The 18,419-nt window shown below is 23.4% G+C and overlaps 4 protein-coding genes across 4 annotated transcripts; 3 read left to right on the forward strand and 1 right to left on the reverse strand. All coding sequences in view use genetic code 6, as the record gives it.

The window, feature by feature from the left end:
* Window positions 1-325: 325 nt before the first annotated feature.
* TTHERM_000688473 (hypothetical protein) lies at window positions 326-5,553 on the forward strand (the record flags this gene model as incomplete). The annotated part of the gene is made up of 13 exons (XM_012800800.1): window positions 326-394; window positions 455-613; window positions 662-910; window positions 968-1,139; window positions 1,398-1,691; window positions 1,744-2,115; window positions 2,172-2,659; window positions 2,716-3,133; window positions 3,197-3,911; window positions 3,965-4,109; window positions 4,256-4,633; window positions 4,694-4,776; window positions 4,821-5,553. The coding sequence occupies 13 exons, from the start codon at window positions 326-328 to the stop codon at window positions 5,551-5,553; spliced, it is 4,275 nt and encodes a 1,424-aa protein (XP_012656254.1).
* A 2,472-nt stretch (window positions 5,554-8,025) lies between these two features.
* Window positions 8,026-8,516, forward strand: TTHERM_000688475 (hypothetical protein; the record flags this gene model as incomplete). Its single annotated transcript, XM_012800801.1, has 2 exons — window positions 8,026-8,185; window positions 8,239-8,516. 2 exons carry the CDS (start codon window positions 8,026-8,028, stop codon window positions 8,514-8,516), a joined length of 438 nt encoding a protein of 145 aa, XP_012656255.1.
* Window positions 8,517-10,284: 1,768 nt separating this feature from the next.
* TTHERM_000688477 (transmembrane protein, putative) lies at window positions 10,285-12,316 on the forward strand (the record flags this gene model as incomplete). Its single annotated transcript, XM_012800802.1, has 8 exons — window positions 10,285-10,444; window positions 10,555-10,615; window positions 10,667-11,079; window positions 11,136-11,273; window positions 11,330-11,353; window positions 11,516-11,768; window positions 11,823-12,174; window positions 12,227-12,316. 8 exons carry the CDS (start codon window positions 10,285-10,287, stop codon window positions 12,314-12,316), a joined length of 1,491 nt encoding a protein of 496 aa, XP_012656256.1.
* Window positions 12,317-14,397: 2,081 nt separating this feature from the next.
* On the reverse strand, window positions 14,398-18,241 carry TTHERM_00688500 (calcium-translocating P-type ATPase, PMCA-type protein; the record flags this gene model as incomplete). The annotated part of the gene is made up of 5 exons (XM_001026952.3): window positions 14,398-15,085; window positions 15,138-15,739; window positions 15,901-16,877; window positions 17,143-17,271; window positions 17,503-18,241. 5 exons carry the CDS (start codon window positions 18,239-18,241, stop codon window positions 14,398-14,400), a joined length of 3,135 nt encoding a protein of 1,044 aa, XP_001026952.1.
* Window positions 18,242-18,419: the final 178 nt, after the last annotated feature.

Below are 18,419 nucleotides of genomic sequence, written 5' to 3' on the forward strand. Positions count from 1 at the left end.
AATTATTAAATAATTGAAAGAGCTAATAGAAATTGGCATGATTTTTGTTTAATTTATTATTAACTAAAAGAATAATCTCAACTTATATTGACGAGTTTTAAATTTTAATCTTTTTCTTTATTCACTAATTAATACAATAAATATATATCTATCTTTGATTGATTACTTAGCTTAGCTAGATAAGGTCTAATATTTAACTACTTGTTTTTTAATTTATTAAATTAGTAAAAAAATTATTAGCCGTAAATTATAATCATTAAACATAAATACTACAATTTAATATTGGTCAAAAATCATTCAAATTTTGCATAAGTACAAAGTTAATATGATAACAGACTACGATGAATCTTAAGTTTTAATTGAAATAACACCTACGACACTATTTAAAGAAGCAGTAAAATAAGATAATTGCTTATTTACTGAATTAGATTTTAATAATTTGATATTAAAACAGTTTAGTGAATACGATGCGTTTATAAGATTGAAGAAATTAGGATAGGCAATTGAAAAAATTACAGATATTCTGCCTTTTGAAAATAAACTTGAATTGATTCTTAGAGAAAAAGAGCTAATAAGATTTTTATTTTATACTAGAATTATAATTCCTGACCAAGTATTTATAATACTTTAAATTTTTATTAAAAATAATTCTTAAAAAAAGATGGAGATGCTGTTAGATTCTTTATATAACAAATTTGGATAAAATGCTTAATTTTTAGAAAATTGTTGGGGAAGTTTAGAGTATTTCGCAGAATTACCTACCACGAATATTGAAGATTCAAAGAAGAGAATAGATTTATCGTAATACGAATCTAAAGTTCTCTCTATAAAAATACTTGACACTCAATGTGCTTATATATTCAAAAAATGGACCTTAGAATATGCTTTATTAATATTTGAAACAATTATTGTATTCAATTTTAATTAATAAAATAATTAATATGCATTTTTTTATATATAATAAAAGAAAGATGCCATCTTCTTAAATAGAAATGATCCTCTTATTCTTTTTATGCATTTGATATAAAACTCAGAAGATTAAGAAATATTATAAAATACTTGCTTAGCACTTGAATAAATTAAGAGTAAGTACCCATTTCTGTGGCATCACAAAGAGGTAGATGAAAGAATTTAAGAAAGTAATTAAGATTTTATATACACTATTTACTTTATTTAAATATATAAAGATTGAAGAAAGATAATAAAAAAAATATTTTTAATAAGCTTTTCAAATTTATGTTGAATTGAAACACATATTTTTTAGTGGTAGTTAACTAAATTGGTTTTCTGTTACTTTTTTTTGAATTTTTATAGCTACCTTAGAAGAAAACTGCTCATACTTCAAAATTTTTACTTTAAAAATCTTAAAAACTTAAATAAACATATAAAATAATTAGTATTTATGGAGAAAAGCTCTAAGTATTGTAAAATACCTGAGGTTAAGAGGATTGATGTTGAAATAGAAGTAAGGAAAGATGTCAAAGAATTTTTAGATTAAAAAAAATATACTAGGAATAGCTCAAAAAAATAAACTGGTATGCCACTCGTGCTTTTAGAAAAATCTGGAGTGAATAAATTTCTTAACTAAGATAGCGATGACGAAGCAGGAGATGGAAAACTTTAGAGATCTTCAAGCATATCAGATTTAGTTAGTTAATTTCCAAGATAACTTGAGTATTGGCTATATGAAGGTATTTAATAATATTTTTTTAAAATATTAAAGGTAAAGATTTTTATGAAAAGGAAATTCAGATAAATTGATGATATAAAAGAATGATTTTATCATGGAATCACTAAGAATGTATGAAAATGTGTAAATACTCCTCTCGTTTATTTTAGAGCCAAAACAATACCAAGTTTCAAGAAAATGGGCTAAAAGTATTGCTAATCTGCATTATCATATTGATCACCCTATTTTCTATACACCAACTTTCAGATAAGATTTAAAGGAGCTATATGATGGGAAACCAAAAATTTATAATAGCTATTTCTATAGGAGCTATAGAACTGTTTAACTGATTAAAAATATAAATAATTATAAATTTTTGATGAGTGGAGCTATTAACATCATAGAAATATTTTTTTCTGAATTATATTGCTTATTTTAAAACAATTGTAATTTCATTTAACATACTTTAAATTTTGAATTTTTGATAAACAAATATTTAAAGAATAAAATATTTCAGCTAATATGGAACATATAGGGAACTTGATGAACTTCTTTTTAATACAAAATAATGAAACAACTTTGAAGATGATCATAGAATATAATATTTTATTTAATATAATTCCATATGTAGATATACCTAGCATTAATAATTTTCTTTAGAAAATCTTTTGTGTGAATTTCGTAAGTAAGTCTGATGTAAGTATCGAAACGTACGAGAAGTTTTGGTTATATGCAAAATATACTTAATTCTTTGAAGAGCTATCAAAAATGATGTTATATTGTGATTAAAGCAAATTAAATATGTTTAAATGTGAAAACATGTATAAGTCGTAAGAGTTGTATGACCTTTAAAAATCAATAAATAAAGTAGATGTTAACAAAGTTAATTTTACCTTTAACAAGTATGTCCCTTACTGGCCTGAAGATGATCATATGTTTAGAGTAGACATTGACAAAATTAGGGTTTACAAAACTAGATAAATAAGTTGTGTACATATAAATATTAATTATTCATTTTTTTATAATATTAAAGTTAATTTTTAAAGAAATTAAAAAAAGCCATCGATTCCTAGAAAAAAGGTTCTGAAAAATTTGGCTCACTAGTGCTATAAGATATCCTACCTTCATTAAGAAAAGGTTCTATTAAAGCCAAAAATGAAGAAACCAAAGAAGTACCTTTTAACAAATAGATAGATTTTAAGCATCGTAATAGTGATCATGAGAAATTTATTCAAATTAACACAGAGATAAATTCAATGAAATAAGCTAATCAAGATTAAAATTCTAGAATTTCTTTCATGGAAAGAATAAATTTATTAAAAAATAATGTAAATGAGCTTCCTTAAATCTAAGTAAATAAAAGTAATAATAAATTAAACTAAGTCTAGAGTAAAATTTTATTAGCATAGAAGTAAGAATAGCCAAAATAAATTCAAGAAAATTTAAGAATTCCAATCTCTTAAAGTAAAAAATAAATAAATAAATATTCTTATTTATTCTAAAGATTAATTTATTTACTAAAAATAGTATAAGATTCAGATACACCTTATAATGGATAAAAAACGAAATCTCAAGTATCTATACCATATAAGAAAAGTTACCCAATAAGTCCTATATCTGTTAAGAATAGTCAAAATTACTTAAGTAGTGATATGACAAACCTAAAAGAAATAATCAATTAAAGATTGGCATCTAGTGATATTAGAACAAGGTTCATGACATCAGATAAACTTGAATAAAATAAATAAATAACTAATGGTAGATATGGTGCATCCCCATTTAACAAAAATAATCAAACAATCTAAAAATCGAGCAACTAAATTTACAATGGAAAAGTACTTTTAACTAGTAATGATCAAGGGAATAAAAAGGAAGTATTATAGAGAATAAATTTCCTTTATCCTATGAGTTTAAACTAAATAGATTATTCTGAGATTGAAGCAGAAGCAAAAAATTTTAATACTAAAGATGTTTAAGCAAATGATAGATATAGCGAATCTATAATATGTCTATTCTTTGAAATATATAAAAACATTATTGAATAAGAAAAACAAGATGCTTTCTATAGCCTATTAAAGGTTGTTAGAATTGATTACTCTAATTTAATTTAAGCATCGTTATCTGATAAAATATTCTTAGATATTTGCTAAAATTATTTTTACAAAATAAAGCTGTCATAATCAAATATAACCAACAGTGCACATACATCTCTAAAATTGATAAACTACTTATTATCCAATGTGTAAAATTTACTTGTGATAAAATTAAACTTGATATATTTTTAATAAAAATTAGTGAATACCTACCTAATGAAGAGTATAAATTTAGTATGATAAATATTATGGAAAACTATTTTAATTTATAACTAAAAATAATTATGAACTCATATGCTTGGACTTGTAAATGGTAATAAAACTAAATAAGAATTGGAAGTATAGATGTAATTTAATTTTAATTAACTAAGTTCTCATTTTTTAAAAAAATTTATTGATTATTTTAATTTGAATTATAAATATATACCTGAATTATAACATTTAATTTTTTTATACTTTTTAATTTTTTATTTAATATTTTTTTTATTTTAAGATAAACTGCATCAACATATTCAAGATAGACATTATTAAAAACCTAAGATTATTTCTTGATCTTGTTAGTCCTGATAAAAGAAAGAAATTCGTTTAATAGATTTATGAATCTACCTGGAGTGCTATTTTATAATTATGCTTTGAGAACAGATTTAACTGTCCTATTTAAAAAGAAGTTTTTGAAATAATTAAATATGGGAACTTCTGCTTAAGCTCTTAGGGGATGATTAATTTATGGGTTAAACTGAATGTCTTTGATTTTTTTAATTAGTAATTAGAGGTTATTTTGCTAAACAACAAATTTAATCCTGCATTTGGTTTACATAATTTTTTCATTTTTATAAAATAAGTTGTAAACTAGCTAAATGAAATGACTGCTGTAACAAAAATAATTTATTTTTTCTAAATATTTTTAATAAATAATTTATAATTTAAATAGATAAGGCAATAAGATCTTTAACAATTTTTGAATTGTATTAAAAATTTGAGTTCATGGAATTTACTGAGAGGGACTATTTTAAAGTAAATTTTATTAAGACAACATTATTCTAAATTTTATATTTCAGTATTAAAAGTCCTTATTAAGATCATCTAAGTATTGATATAAACACACTTGATAAAAGAAAAAGTAATCATTTCTCTCTTGTATAATAACCAGATATGTATAAATTATAGCTTCATACAAATAGAAGTAATTAAACTAGCCATTCAAATTAAAGAACAATAGTAGCATAAACTCCAAATAAAGAGGAAAAATTAAAATTGCAGAGAGAATAGACTCCTATAAAATTTTATAATTCTGGAGCATCAACTGCTTCTAATTCTGTTTTAATAAACAATAATGTATCTGTCTCTGCTTAGCATTTAAATAAAGAATTATATTCTGGTTCATAAACATCTTCTGCTTCACTGAATAAATTTGGAAAACATATTTTATACTAAGGAAATAATAAGATTAAAAGTATGTCAAATTTAGACAAAGATGCTATTGGCTAAAATAATTCTTCAATGAGTTAGTTTAATCTAAGTCAAAATACAAGCACTATTTAGCAATAATAAGCAGAATTATAAACAAGTTTTATTAATACAAAGACTAGTTTAAAAACTGATACAAAATCAAGCAACTTAATTGTAAAAAATAGCTCAATAGGAAATTCTTAGTTGCTAAAATTTAAAATTGTTTAAAATAAATATAATGAATAATAAAATTTGCATGACTTAAGAATGTAAAATTAGAAGAATTAAAAATAATATTTTAATAATGATAATAGATCAAGAAGTGAAAATAAGCTGCTTTGATTTAAATAATATTACAATCAAAATAAAAATAACTTACAATCAATTTTCTAAATGTGAGAATTTTATAATTTTCAAATTTTTTGAAATAAACATTTTTTATTCGCTTCAAATAAATATTCCTATTTTTCATCTACATTATCTTCTTAAAATTAGTATTAAAAAGTATCTAAATAAAATATTATTTTTAAAATTAATGAAATATTATATTGTATCCTTACATATACTTTAAAATATTTAAAAACTATTTAAATATATTTTGTTTTTCTTTTAGGGATATTTATTTATTAAATTTAAAATTTTATTTATAATATGTTGAAAAAAAATTTAATCAAATCAAAAATATCCTATGTTATTAATAATTTCAAAAAAATCATTAAATTTATTAATATGGTTAAAAATTGTTTTAAATAATTTTTGAAAGTAAAATTTAGTTCTGCAAATAGTTAGAAATTAAAATTTTTTACCCTAAAGTTTGTTTTAATTTTTAAAGACACTTTTAATTTTAAATATAAATTTAATTAATATTATTAGCATATTTAATGTTAAAAAACTTTCAGTTAATTTAAACAGATTTCATTTTACAATCTATCATAAAATTTTTTTAATTAAATTATTTTTTACTTTAGTATTTGTATTATTTATTAAATATTTTTTTATTAGAATTATAATAAAATTAAATGAAAAAAAATATCTTTTTTAGAAATAAATTCGCTACATATTAAGAATAAATTATATAAAATTTAGAAAAATGTGCTCAAATCAATATAATTTATAAACTTAAATTTTATTAAATAAAAATTAAAACACTTTCTAACTTGATAAATTAATTAGAACTCTAGTAAAAATGTCTAAAAATAAATTTTTGCTGTAGAAGTATAATTAAATTAATATAAAATATATTATACTTTATTAATAGATGATAAATACTCTACAGCAAAGTTATTTCTAAACATTAATTTATTAATTTTTATTATTTACTATTATTACAAAAATTTACTATTTATTCTTTCAGGTAGATTAATTTTGAATTATTTTCATTATTTTGTTAAAATAAATTAATCTTCCTGAGTTTAAAAAATTAAACTAAATAATTATTTGAATGTATTTAAAAGTATTAATAAAGTTAAAAGTTGTATTTGATTCTTACTAACTAATTAAAGGAATAAAAGATTAAAAATACTTTAAATAGTTTATGAAATAAAACTCTATGTTAAGTATTTTGCTCAATATAAATTAGATGATTTCGTAAACTTTTTGCAAGAGCACAATGAATTAGAAAAATTAGATAAAATTTATTTCAATTTTAATTAATTTTAGCTTACACAGTAAACTAAATTAATTATTTTTATTTTAATAATTAATGGCAGTCTCTTTTTAATAATTTACATATTTTTATGTTTTAATTACTCCTTTGTTAACCCTTAAGCTTATTGGTTATTATTTTTTCATGCTATTTTAAAATCTATTAAGTAAATTTTTATGAAAAATTTTGATAATTAATTAATAATTAAAAAAGACTTTATCAATTAATAAAAAGGATAAAAAATATTGATTTTAAATTAATTATTAAAAATAGTTACGAAAAAATACCTAAAACATATTAAAACTTCTTAAGAAAAGTTAATGAAAATATAAATTAGTCTTTATTCATTATTAATATGTTATTTCATTAGTAATATATTATTAGTTGATGCTAAATGGACAAATTTAATCAGAGATAGGAGCTAACTAAATTGTTAATTTAAAGAATAATCTAATAATCTCTTAATTTTTTCAAGTGCTTAATTAGGTATACAAAGTGCTGATAAAAGTTTTTCTTTATACGGTTGGTGGTAATTCTATATTGATAGTTCTCCTAGTAGGGTAATACTTACTTTTTCTGCTGACTAATTAAGTAGTAATATAAGTAATTAACTTATAGTTTTAAAGTTAAACAAAAACTAATAATTTGAAATAACCATCCTTTAGAATTACTCTTTTTAAAGTTCGATTTCTTCTTTAAATTTATAAAGTTAATGGAACTTCATATTCCTGTCAATCACCAGGTAAGAAATATTTTTACATTAAGAGAGAGCTATTCAAAGATGTGAAAAAATAAATTAATACAATACATTTCAAAATTTTGCATTAATTTATTTTGCATACGAGATTTAATTACATCATAGAACTTAGTTCATTATTCATTTATATTTTATCTTAATACGTATTTAATAAATACATATTAATATTTTTTATTATTAAAAAAGAAATGACGATGGTAATCTTTCTGTAATTTTATAAAACGAAAAATCAATTTTTATTACACAAACAATAATGCTTCCCTCATTTTCGTTGTAGAATAGTGCTAATTTTGGATTATTTCTAGACTACTATCCATTTGATTCAAGCTATTTATATCCATCAAGCTGTGCGTATGTTAGGAATCTTTACTTTTATTCTGGATAATAAATTCTACAAGATATTTAATAATATATGAGAAATGAGCCACAAATTTTAGCGCACTATTTAATTAACTCACCAATATAATCTGAAATTTTAATGGATTCCTCAAACAATGAAAATAATGCAAAAATTATTAATTTCACATCTACAAATTATAATGCTGAAGCAAATACAAAGACATTAGATTTTAGTAAAGATAGCTATATTTAAATTCCTTAAACTATAAATCTATTTAATTCATAGGAGTTCATATTATCTTTTTACATAAAAATACAATAAAACAGTATTAATTGGAATTCATCAAGTAATGGCCCAAATATTTTGAGCTTTCTAAATAAGCAAAATGCTCTTTTACAGTTATATCTTACAGGGGATTCTAGTCAACCTACACAAAATTTGAATATTAATATCTAAAATTCATAGATCTCTACAGGGATATAGCTTAACATAAATTAATGGAATCGTGTTACTATATCCTATTATTGTTACTTCGAAAGCAATAAATACTAGTATAGAATTGAAAAAAATTTCATAAATTTTTAATAAGCATTAAATAGATTAAACTCATATTTTATTTATCAAATTTATATTTTTTTTACCACACAAAAAAAATTTTTTTTTATTAACAAACTAATTAATTAAGGTTACTTAGCTTTTTTATTTCAATTAAAAAAGAAAAATCTGTAACTTAAAACTTTATTATCACTCAATTTACTTTTAAAGAATAATAAAGTATTTTTTAATAAAAAAAAGAATTATATTAAGAGTCTAAGATGATTTGCAATACCAAACATCTTTTATGAATTGCTTAGGAGGAGATAGCTATGATCTACTATTTTTTCAAAGATCAACTTTAATTCCTTAAGTAATATGGAATATTAGAGATATAATTTTGTTCAAAGGCTCATTAATGAGATTTTAAGATATTTAAGGATAAAATTGCAAATAATTAATAGGTACTCAAATAGAAAATGGAGATGGATATTGCTTATTATGTTTTTAAGGTTTTTATTTTGATGGAATAAGCCAATGCTTAGATATAAATATTTTAATACCAGACTAACAACTGTATAATTAATAATTAAGGTAAGTTAGCAGAGATTTACTTTGTGTTAGTTAAAGCTTAAATAGATAAATTTAGGTTTCTGATAATACTTGCTAATGCTCATCTTATAAATTATATATATATAATACTCTTTCGAGTTAAGAATGTTAAAGATGTAGTAATAACTGTGAGAAGTGTGGAGTGTCAGCAAATCAGTGTTTAAAATATAACAAAGGATATAATTCAGGTAAATTTATATATTTCAAATTTTATTTCAATTTAATTTTTAAATAAATAAGATGGAACTTGCAGTAAGTTTGATAATGGGTTTTAATGTGTTGACTTAGTTGAAAATTATTAATTTTAAGAAACTGCTAACTTTATCAGCAATACTGATCTTTGTTCATAGAATAATAATTTGGCAATTGTTAGTTAAACTTAATTAAATAATTCAAAAGCAATAACTTTACAATTCACATCAAGCTTAGTTAATGGAAGTATAAATAACACTAGTTTTCCTTTATTTTAGCTTTAAGATTTAGTTAATTTAGCAATCAATTTAGAGTTAGTAATTTTTTACAGATCAAACTAAAATTTAATTGAAATAAAAGTTTTTTTCAATTCTTAATACAAAGTAATTTAATTTTAATAATTAATTAATGTTAATTTAATTTAATTTAAAAATATGAAGTTTTCGCTATTTTCAGGATTAGGCATTTAGCTATTTTATGTTTCAGTTGATTTAGAGTTATAGCAAATTTAAATTTATATTTTCCTAAACTCTAGTACGAAAATAATTTCCAGCCAAGCAACTACTGGTTTGTCGAACTTATTAACTTTTTAGTAGGTTTAGCTTAAATTTGGAGGGACACAAACAGTAGGGAATTATTGTAGCTAATACTTATCTAGATATTTTGTTTACATTAACTTCTCTACCTCTAGTATAATAGATAAAAGCTAATTAATGACACTGTATTAGGATAGTTTTAAATAATGGTTTATCTCAGATATATATAAGTATTTATCTATTATTTAATATGAGAGCAGTGACAAATCAATCAATAATTTAGTAAATAATCAAGCTATTTAATATACATCTAAAATTTCTATTTTCGGCATATTCGAAGTTTATTAAAACTAATAGATAAGTTTTGCTTAATAACCATTGTCAGATAATTAAATCTTGATTATCAACTTTCATTTTCAAATGAATATTAAAGACACTAATACTATTATTAATTCTAATGGGTGGACACTTTACTCTGCTTTGTAATCTTCAAACTCTTTAATGTCCCTACAATTATAATAAAGTTCTCTATTTAATTTTGGCGAATATTACTTTAGGTTTTGTTTTTCAAGCAGCTGCTAAAATGTTAATTTTGTTAAAATACTTCTTGATTAATGGTATCATATAGTATTTACTGTATAAAAAACATATTCATATAATTAATCAATAATTTTGACTCTAAAAATATGTTTAAACTATGCTTGTTAATCTTTTAATATTTAAGAAGTCTAATCATCTTTTTCTCTATCAAATATTTCCTCCCACCGTTTCACAGGTCCTGCTGATATGTAATCATTATTTTAACTTTAATAAAATTAATTTTAAATATTTTAATTTAGCCAATCTGTATTTAACCTGTATAGGATAGAAATATATTCTAATAATTACATTGCAATAGCAACAGATTATGGTTACTTTGATGATAACTGCTTTGTTTAGGTTAGCCCATAAAGCAAGACTAAAAATTGTTTATTATGCAAGCCAAACTATGTTTAAAAAAATTATGAATGTATCCCTTATGATAAAAATGATATATGCTAAAATTCATAAAACCCATAAAGTTATTACTTTTATTACAAGTAATTTAATCAATGTATCTAAGTAAACAACCCAATTAAATATTGTGCTTAACTGAATTCTACATATTTAAATTAATGTGAAGTATGCGTTTCTACAACAAGAGACCCAAATAATCAATGTTAATGCTACCCTTAATACTATGAATCTAATTAATAGGATTGTAAACCAATAGGTAAAGAGTATTTTAAATATATTGCAAAATTTATTTAAAATTTTTTTAATTTATAGATTGTAACTCTGTTTGCAAGTAATGTAAATACAATCCAAACAACTGCACTGAATGCTGGGAACCAACAAGAGATGTTTCTAAAAATTGTTAATGCAAAGATGGTTTTTATGAAGATAATTTATCCTCAAAATGTTTACGTATTATTTATTTTATTTATCAATTATAAAAATATATTTATCTACAAAAATAAAAGCTTGTGATCCAAAATGTAAAACATGTAAATACTCTTCAAATAATTGTCTTTCATGCATAAATAATTATATGAATGAGATTCCGACTTGTTAATGCTACGATGGATTTTTCTATGATTAAATAACATAAAGTTGTTAAAGTAATTGTTTCCTTTTTTTAATTTTTAAATTTTTTATTTTTTTTAAAGAATGTAATAGTGAATGTAGCAAATGTATAAATTATTCAAGTAATTGCATAGAGTGTGCTATAAACCGAATTAATTATCCTAAATGTTAATGTCAAGTAGGATATAAAGAAAATTTACTAGGTGAATGTGTTCCAAATTAAATAGGCTGTAATGAAGATTGCGAAATATGTGACTCAGTTACTCCTAGTATATGTATTCAATGTAAAAGCTCAGAATAATCTGGAACTCAATGTTTATGCTAAGATAAAAACAAGTATAAAAGCTCTATATATTGTATCTAATGTTAGTCAAATTAGTATTTTGATAGTAAGTAAATGGTATGTTCTAATTGTGATCCTTCATGCTTAACATGCAGTGGAGGTTAAAATAATGAATGTTTATCCTGTAGTTATAAATAAGAGTTAAACTCCTAAAAATAATGCTAATGCTAAGACTAGAATAACTTTATAAATTAAAATGGCTTATGTGAGGAAGGTTTTGATATTAATGATGTAACTTTATAGAGTGATCTTCAAGTTACTTTTACTTTTTCAGAAGAAATTAATGTTTAAGATTTATCTCTTTTAAATTAAGGAATTAAGCTTTACTTAACACAAGTGAGTAGTACAAATTTCAATCAAGAAATAGTTTCTGCTTCTAAAAATTAAATAATTATGAAAGTAAAAGTATTTTAAAGTGTCACATCTGAATACTTATATGTTATAATAAAAGATAACACAATTATTAGAAATGAGTAAAAAACAAAATAGTTAAAGCCTAAATATAAACTTAAAAGTTACTATTTTAAAGTAGGTCCTTTGATATTAAAGACAAGTTAAGATTAAAAGGAAGCTATTGCTAAAATGAACGAAATCTCTTAGTTTTTTTAGAATAATAATAATTAGATTTTGAATGTTATTTTCACTTTCATGAAAAGGTTTTTCATAATATTTTAGATTCTAAACACAATTTAACCTATCTGCTTGATTTTACTTATCAATACTCAATTTCCTCCTAGTTTATATAGCTTTTTAAGGATATTTGGCTCATTTCTTTTTAAAAATGTACCTGAAGAATAAAACTTGTCACAATAAAACATGTCTAAACAAAAATATAATTTTTGGTATTCTTTATTTAGTCTTAATGAGAACGAAATTATTTTACCTTCAAATCAAATCCTAATAAATTATGGACTTCTCAAAAATTTTTTATATGTAGCTTAAGATGCTATACTATAATATGCAATTATTTTTGTATTAATGTGCATTATGTTTATAGTTTTTCATTATCTCAACAAAAAAAGATTTTACCTACTATAATCTTTAGATAACACATATACTTTGATAAATTTCAAAGAAGCAAAATATGTAGATAATATTATTTAAATTGTGATGAAGTTAAAGTGTTTAGTAATATAGCAAATTTTTGGACTGTTAGATTAGAGCTATTTATTGTTAGTTTTTGGAATATATCTCTAAATCTAATGCTCACTTGAAGAGTATGATTAGTCTACTTTTACTAGATTTGGACTTTATCTTTCTATTATTTTTGCTTTATTTCTATTATATTATGGAGTAAGCTTGTTTATTGCACTGAGAGATAGAAATTTCAAAAGGTTGATTAACGAAAATCATGAAAAAGGAAACTTAGCCTTAGAAATATTTATTTAATATGATTTTTTTTCACGTAGCTATCATTTTATAGGATATCTAAAGAAAACAATCTTATGCTTCGTAGTTGTTTAGCTTATAAATTATCCTAATATTGTTGTTGCTGCTGTACCTATAATTAAAATTTGCTTTTTTATTTCATAGATCTATTTGAAGTCATTCAAAAATTAGAAACTTAAAATATACAAGATTATTGGAGATAGTATCCTAATTGTGTCATGGTTTTTAATAGCTATAAATCACTATTTATTCATCTACTTAAGAACTCTCGAAACGATTCCATAATATTATTTTAACCTTTACATGAATATAGGTCTTGTTACTGGAGTACTCATTTTCATATACAATGTGATATATTTCTTGATATTTATTCTGTAAAATGTACCTTTTGAGAAACTCATAAAAATTTGTAAACTTTCAAAAGGTTTGACATTGATAATTAATGTGGTAAAAAAATCAAATTCAAAAAAATCGAATTAAAAAGGATTAGAAATTAAATAAGTAGGAATACCTCTCCATAATAAAAAAAGAAATATAATTTCAATAGGTAAAAAGATATATAAAAGCCCTAAAGTTTCAAAATAAATGTCAAAAAAAATAGACATATTTTAATAAGCAAATTCATAAATCGATTTATCCTTAGGAGATATAGAGCTAGTCAATCAATAGACAATTAACCTAAAATGACATAAAATTCTAAAAACCTAAAATTCTCTTATTATAATTTTAAATAGTATAAAATTGATTTAAATTTTAAGGTACGAAATTGATTTTAATTTATAATTATAATTGTAACAAATATATTTTATTTATTTATTTATTACTTGTATCAAATTTATCTTAACGTTTTAAATACATGAGAATCAAAGTTAAAATTTTATTTTTAAAACAAGGAGTAATTTATTTGATTATAAATTTCTAAAAGATTGATTGAATTAAACTTATTATCTTGTATCAAAGAAAAATATTAAAACAAAATACAAAAGTTATAGATAGATAGCATGAAACAACTTTTAATTAAAAATAGTTTTTAGGTTATCTACACCACTTTATTTGAGAAAAAGCGAAAATATTTTAAATATATTTCCTACATTTTATCATATCATTTAAGAGGCTTCTTAGCAGCTCACGCTTTTAATTTTTTATCTTTTTTAAATAAATTAAAAAATTAATGAGTAAGTCTTATTTATTTATTTATGCTAAAAGATAAGATTACATGAAAGGGTTTAAATATCAACCTTAATGGGAAAATTCTCTAGAGTTTCCTTTGCCGCTCATATGGGTACCCATACGAACTGAACTCTTTCTACGCATCATAGAAGTGAAAGAACGATCCAACTTAGCTTGATCCATTTCTTCCTCTCTAAAAAGCTTAATTTTATTGAATAAGAAATTAGGGAATATTTTAATGACAACACCTACAACTAATGAACCAGCTCCAATACCAAGACAGATTAAATTTTATTCCCAAGTTAAAGGAGTAACACCAACATATCTACCACCAAGATCAACTAAGAGGAATTATACTATAAATGTGATGATGATAACTACCCAGAAGAGAGCATTATTGAATAATCCTGCGAATATATTAATATCACTCTTTTCTAATTTTCTAGCATTGAATTCATTAAAGACTTGCATGAAAACAAATGATTAGAAGAAAATTGTAAAATGTTAGGCTTAAACAGGATCATACTTTTCCATTTTGAAAGAATTAGGAACATTAAACCATTCAGGGCCCTTGAAGAGGAGCAAAGTAAGCATAATTATTTAATAAAGTGATTAACCAAAGATATTACGCCACATATTAGGAGTAATAATACTTTCGTCTCTAGCATATGGTTTTCTTTCGAGTAATTTATCATTTGGAGGTTCAGTTGCAAGAGCCAATGATGCGAAGGTATCAATAATAATGTTTACCCTAGTTTTTATTTATTTAATTAAAATTATTAAAATTAAAATAGGATTTTTACCAAAGCATTTCAATAGAATTGAGAGGACTTCTTTTGAGAATAACAGCACCAGTGAATGACATGAAAAGGGCAACAATGTTAGCAGTTAATTAGAATTAAATAAACTTTCTGATTGAATCATAAATGTTTCTTCCCCATTTGCATGCAGTAACGATACTTGCAAAATTATCATCCAATAAAATAATGTCGGCAGCATCCTTAGAAACTTCAGTACCTGCAATACCCATAGCGAAACCAACATCTGCCTTTTTAAGTGCTGGGGCATCATTAGTACCATCTCCTGTAACGGCTACTACATGACCAATTTAGATTAAACCAGTAACTAAAGTGTATTTATCATCGGGAGTACTTCTGGCTAATACTTTTAATTCTCTTGCAATTGCTTTGAACATTTCAAGATTTTATACTCTAGAAGCACCTTTTTCAGCAACACTCTTTCCTTAAGGATTTTCATAAACGATACCTCCAACAATTTCTCTGAATTTCTTACCTTCCATAACTTCAAATCCTCCAGTGTTTCCAGATTAGTTTTGGAATGTATTTGTTTTGGTGGATTCAGAGATAATGCCAGCTTCTTTAGCAATTGCAACAGCTGTATTTACCTTTATTTGAGTGAATAAAATTTTATTATTAAAATTATATGGGATTAGAAATATAAATTAGGTGAAGATGGATGAATGTTTATCAATCTTCTCTTTATTTAAACTGTTATTGATAAGTAATAGCAGAAATGAAATAATCAATTGAATTATAAAGTTATTACATTATCACCAGTGACCATTCTAACTGTTATACCAGCTGATTTACATTTTCTGACAGCTTCAGGAATTTCATTTCTCAAAGGATCTTTAATACCTGTAATAGCAATTAATGTCAAATCAGATTCAAGTACATTTTCTGTCAATTAATCATAATTAGGATTATAATCAATATCCTTGTAAGCTAAAGCAAGTGTACGGAAAGCTTCATTAGAATATTTCAAAATAATTTGTTATTTAATCTTACTGGAATCTTCAATAGGTTTAAAATATGGTTCAGATTTTAGGATTTAATTTGAGCATTTATCCAAAATAGTTTCACTAGCTCCTTTGACATAAATACGTATTCTATTGTTAGGGAGTCTAATAAGAACAGTCATTTTCTTTCTTGAAGAGCTGAAAGGAATGGTACGGAGAATCTAATTTTATTAACGTACTTTTACATAATTGTATCCCAAATTATCTGCTAATTCTAATAAGGCACATTCAGTTTTATTACCAATTTATTCAAACTTTCCGAAAGAGTTTTTAGTAGGATTAGCTGAAGAGTTTAAGCAGGCACATTCTGAGAAAAGCTATGCAAGTTAAGCAGGGATAAACTCAGGAGTAATATGAGGAGGCTTGTAATTTTAATTGTCAATATATAATCTTTGAACAGACATTATATTTTGAGTAAGAGTACCAGTTTTGTCAGAGCAAATAGTTGTAGCACCACCCATAATTTCACAACTTTGCAACTATTTAACCAAGTTGTTTTCATCCTTCATTTTGTTGACACTGTAAGCAAGAGCAATAGAAACAGCTAAAGGAAGACCTTCTGGGACAGCTACGACAATAATTGTAATAGAAGTCATAAAGGCTTTTATAATGTAAGAGACTGTTTCAATGCATGTGAAACAGTGATGACCAAGGTAGATATCAATACCAAGATTTACGATCATAGCCAAAAGGGTAAGACCAGCAAAAATTGTACCTACCTCACCTATTTGTTTTCAATATATAATAAATTTAAATTAAAGTGTTAAAAATTAATTTGTTGAAATACAAAATTGATTTGTTACTTAAAAATTAATTTAAGAATTTATATTATATTAACAAACAAATAAATAACTAAAAAAATTGTAAACTTAAAAGTTAATTAAAACCAATTCAAAGTGAAATTATAACTTTCATATGATTTCAATAAGAAATTTTAAATATCTTAAAATAAAAACATATATTTTCATTTTTATTTTTCAAAAATTTACCGATTTATTCTGCAATAGTTTCAAGCTTTAGCTAGAGAGGTGTGGGAGGTTGTTCTTCTTAAAGTCTTTCTCTTAGTTATCCTAATTGTGTATGAACTCCTACTGAACAAATCAACATTTTTCCACTACCTAAGATTTTTAAATTTAATTTTATTTAGAATTTATTTCTCATAATCTAACTAAATAATTAAATGGAATAAAAATTATTTCTTCATGTTAAAATCTTAGCAAAAAATATGAATCCAGAAATCAAAGGAGCTTAGATAATGAAGTTGGATTTTGAAAATAATGTGATGCATTTTAAGTAGTTTGAAAAATAATAATAAATAAAATAAGTAGATAAGCGAATAAATATTTTACCATCCATAACTTTAGATCCACTGATCATAAAAGGTTATTGCTTCAAATTAGCTTAAGTCATATTAAAGATTGAAATCTTAGGAATAAGATCAGATTCACCTGTAACACTAGACTCATCCATGTAAATTTCTGAGCCTTCTACTAAAATACCATCTACAGGAAGGAGATCACCTATTTGAATATGAAGAATATCTCCTACAACAAGTTATTTGACATCGATATAAACTATCTTATCATTACGAGTTACGTGAACACTCATCTCCTCTCTCTTTGCGTTAAGCTTCTAAAATTACTTTTCCTTTGCATAGTTATTACCAGCAGTGACTGATACAATTAAGATAATAGCAACCATAATAGCTGCACCTTCCATCCAACCAGAAGCCCAACCTTCATCTATTATACCTATTACAGTACTTACCAAAGCAGCAACGCAAAGAATTTAAAGCATGAAATCTTCAAAGCATTCTAAGACCATTTCTAAAAGAGAACTTGACTCTCTTTAAGGAGGTATATTAGCACCGAAACTGTTTTATCTTTCTTATATATCCTAAGGGGTACCTAAAATACCTCTTTAGGCATCGGTCCTTAGCATTTTCATAACACTATCAATACCAGCATAATCTTTATTTATAATCTTAATACTGTCGTGATCACGAACATTATCTGGCTCAAAAAGTCTTTAGAGCTAAGCATTTTCAATGCCAAACGAAGATTAGATACTAGCTCTTTTACTACTCATTAATATGTATGGAACTAATTATGTAAATTTTTATAGTGTTCTTATACTACTACCTAGTTTTAAAAGCTTTGTCTTCCTTCCTTTTTATCCGTAACTTATAAGACCAATATAAATTTTATTTTACTAATTTTTTGTTTATATATCTTTTCAATCTATTTTGAGGAATTCAGTTTTGAAA

This window comes from Tetrahymena thermophila, assembly GCF_000189635.1.
Source record: "Tetrahymena thermophila SB210 genomic scaffold scf_8253915, whole genome shotgun sequence".
Lineage (NCBI taxonomy): Eukaryota > Ciliophora > Oligohymenophorea > Hymenostomatida > Tetrahymenidae > Tetrahymena > Tetrahymena thermophila.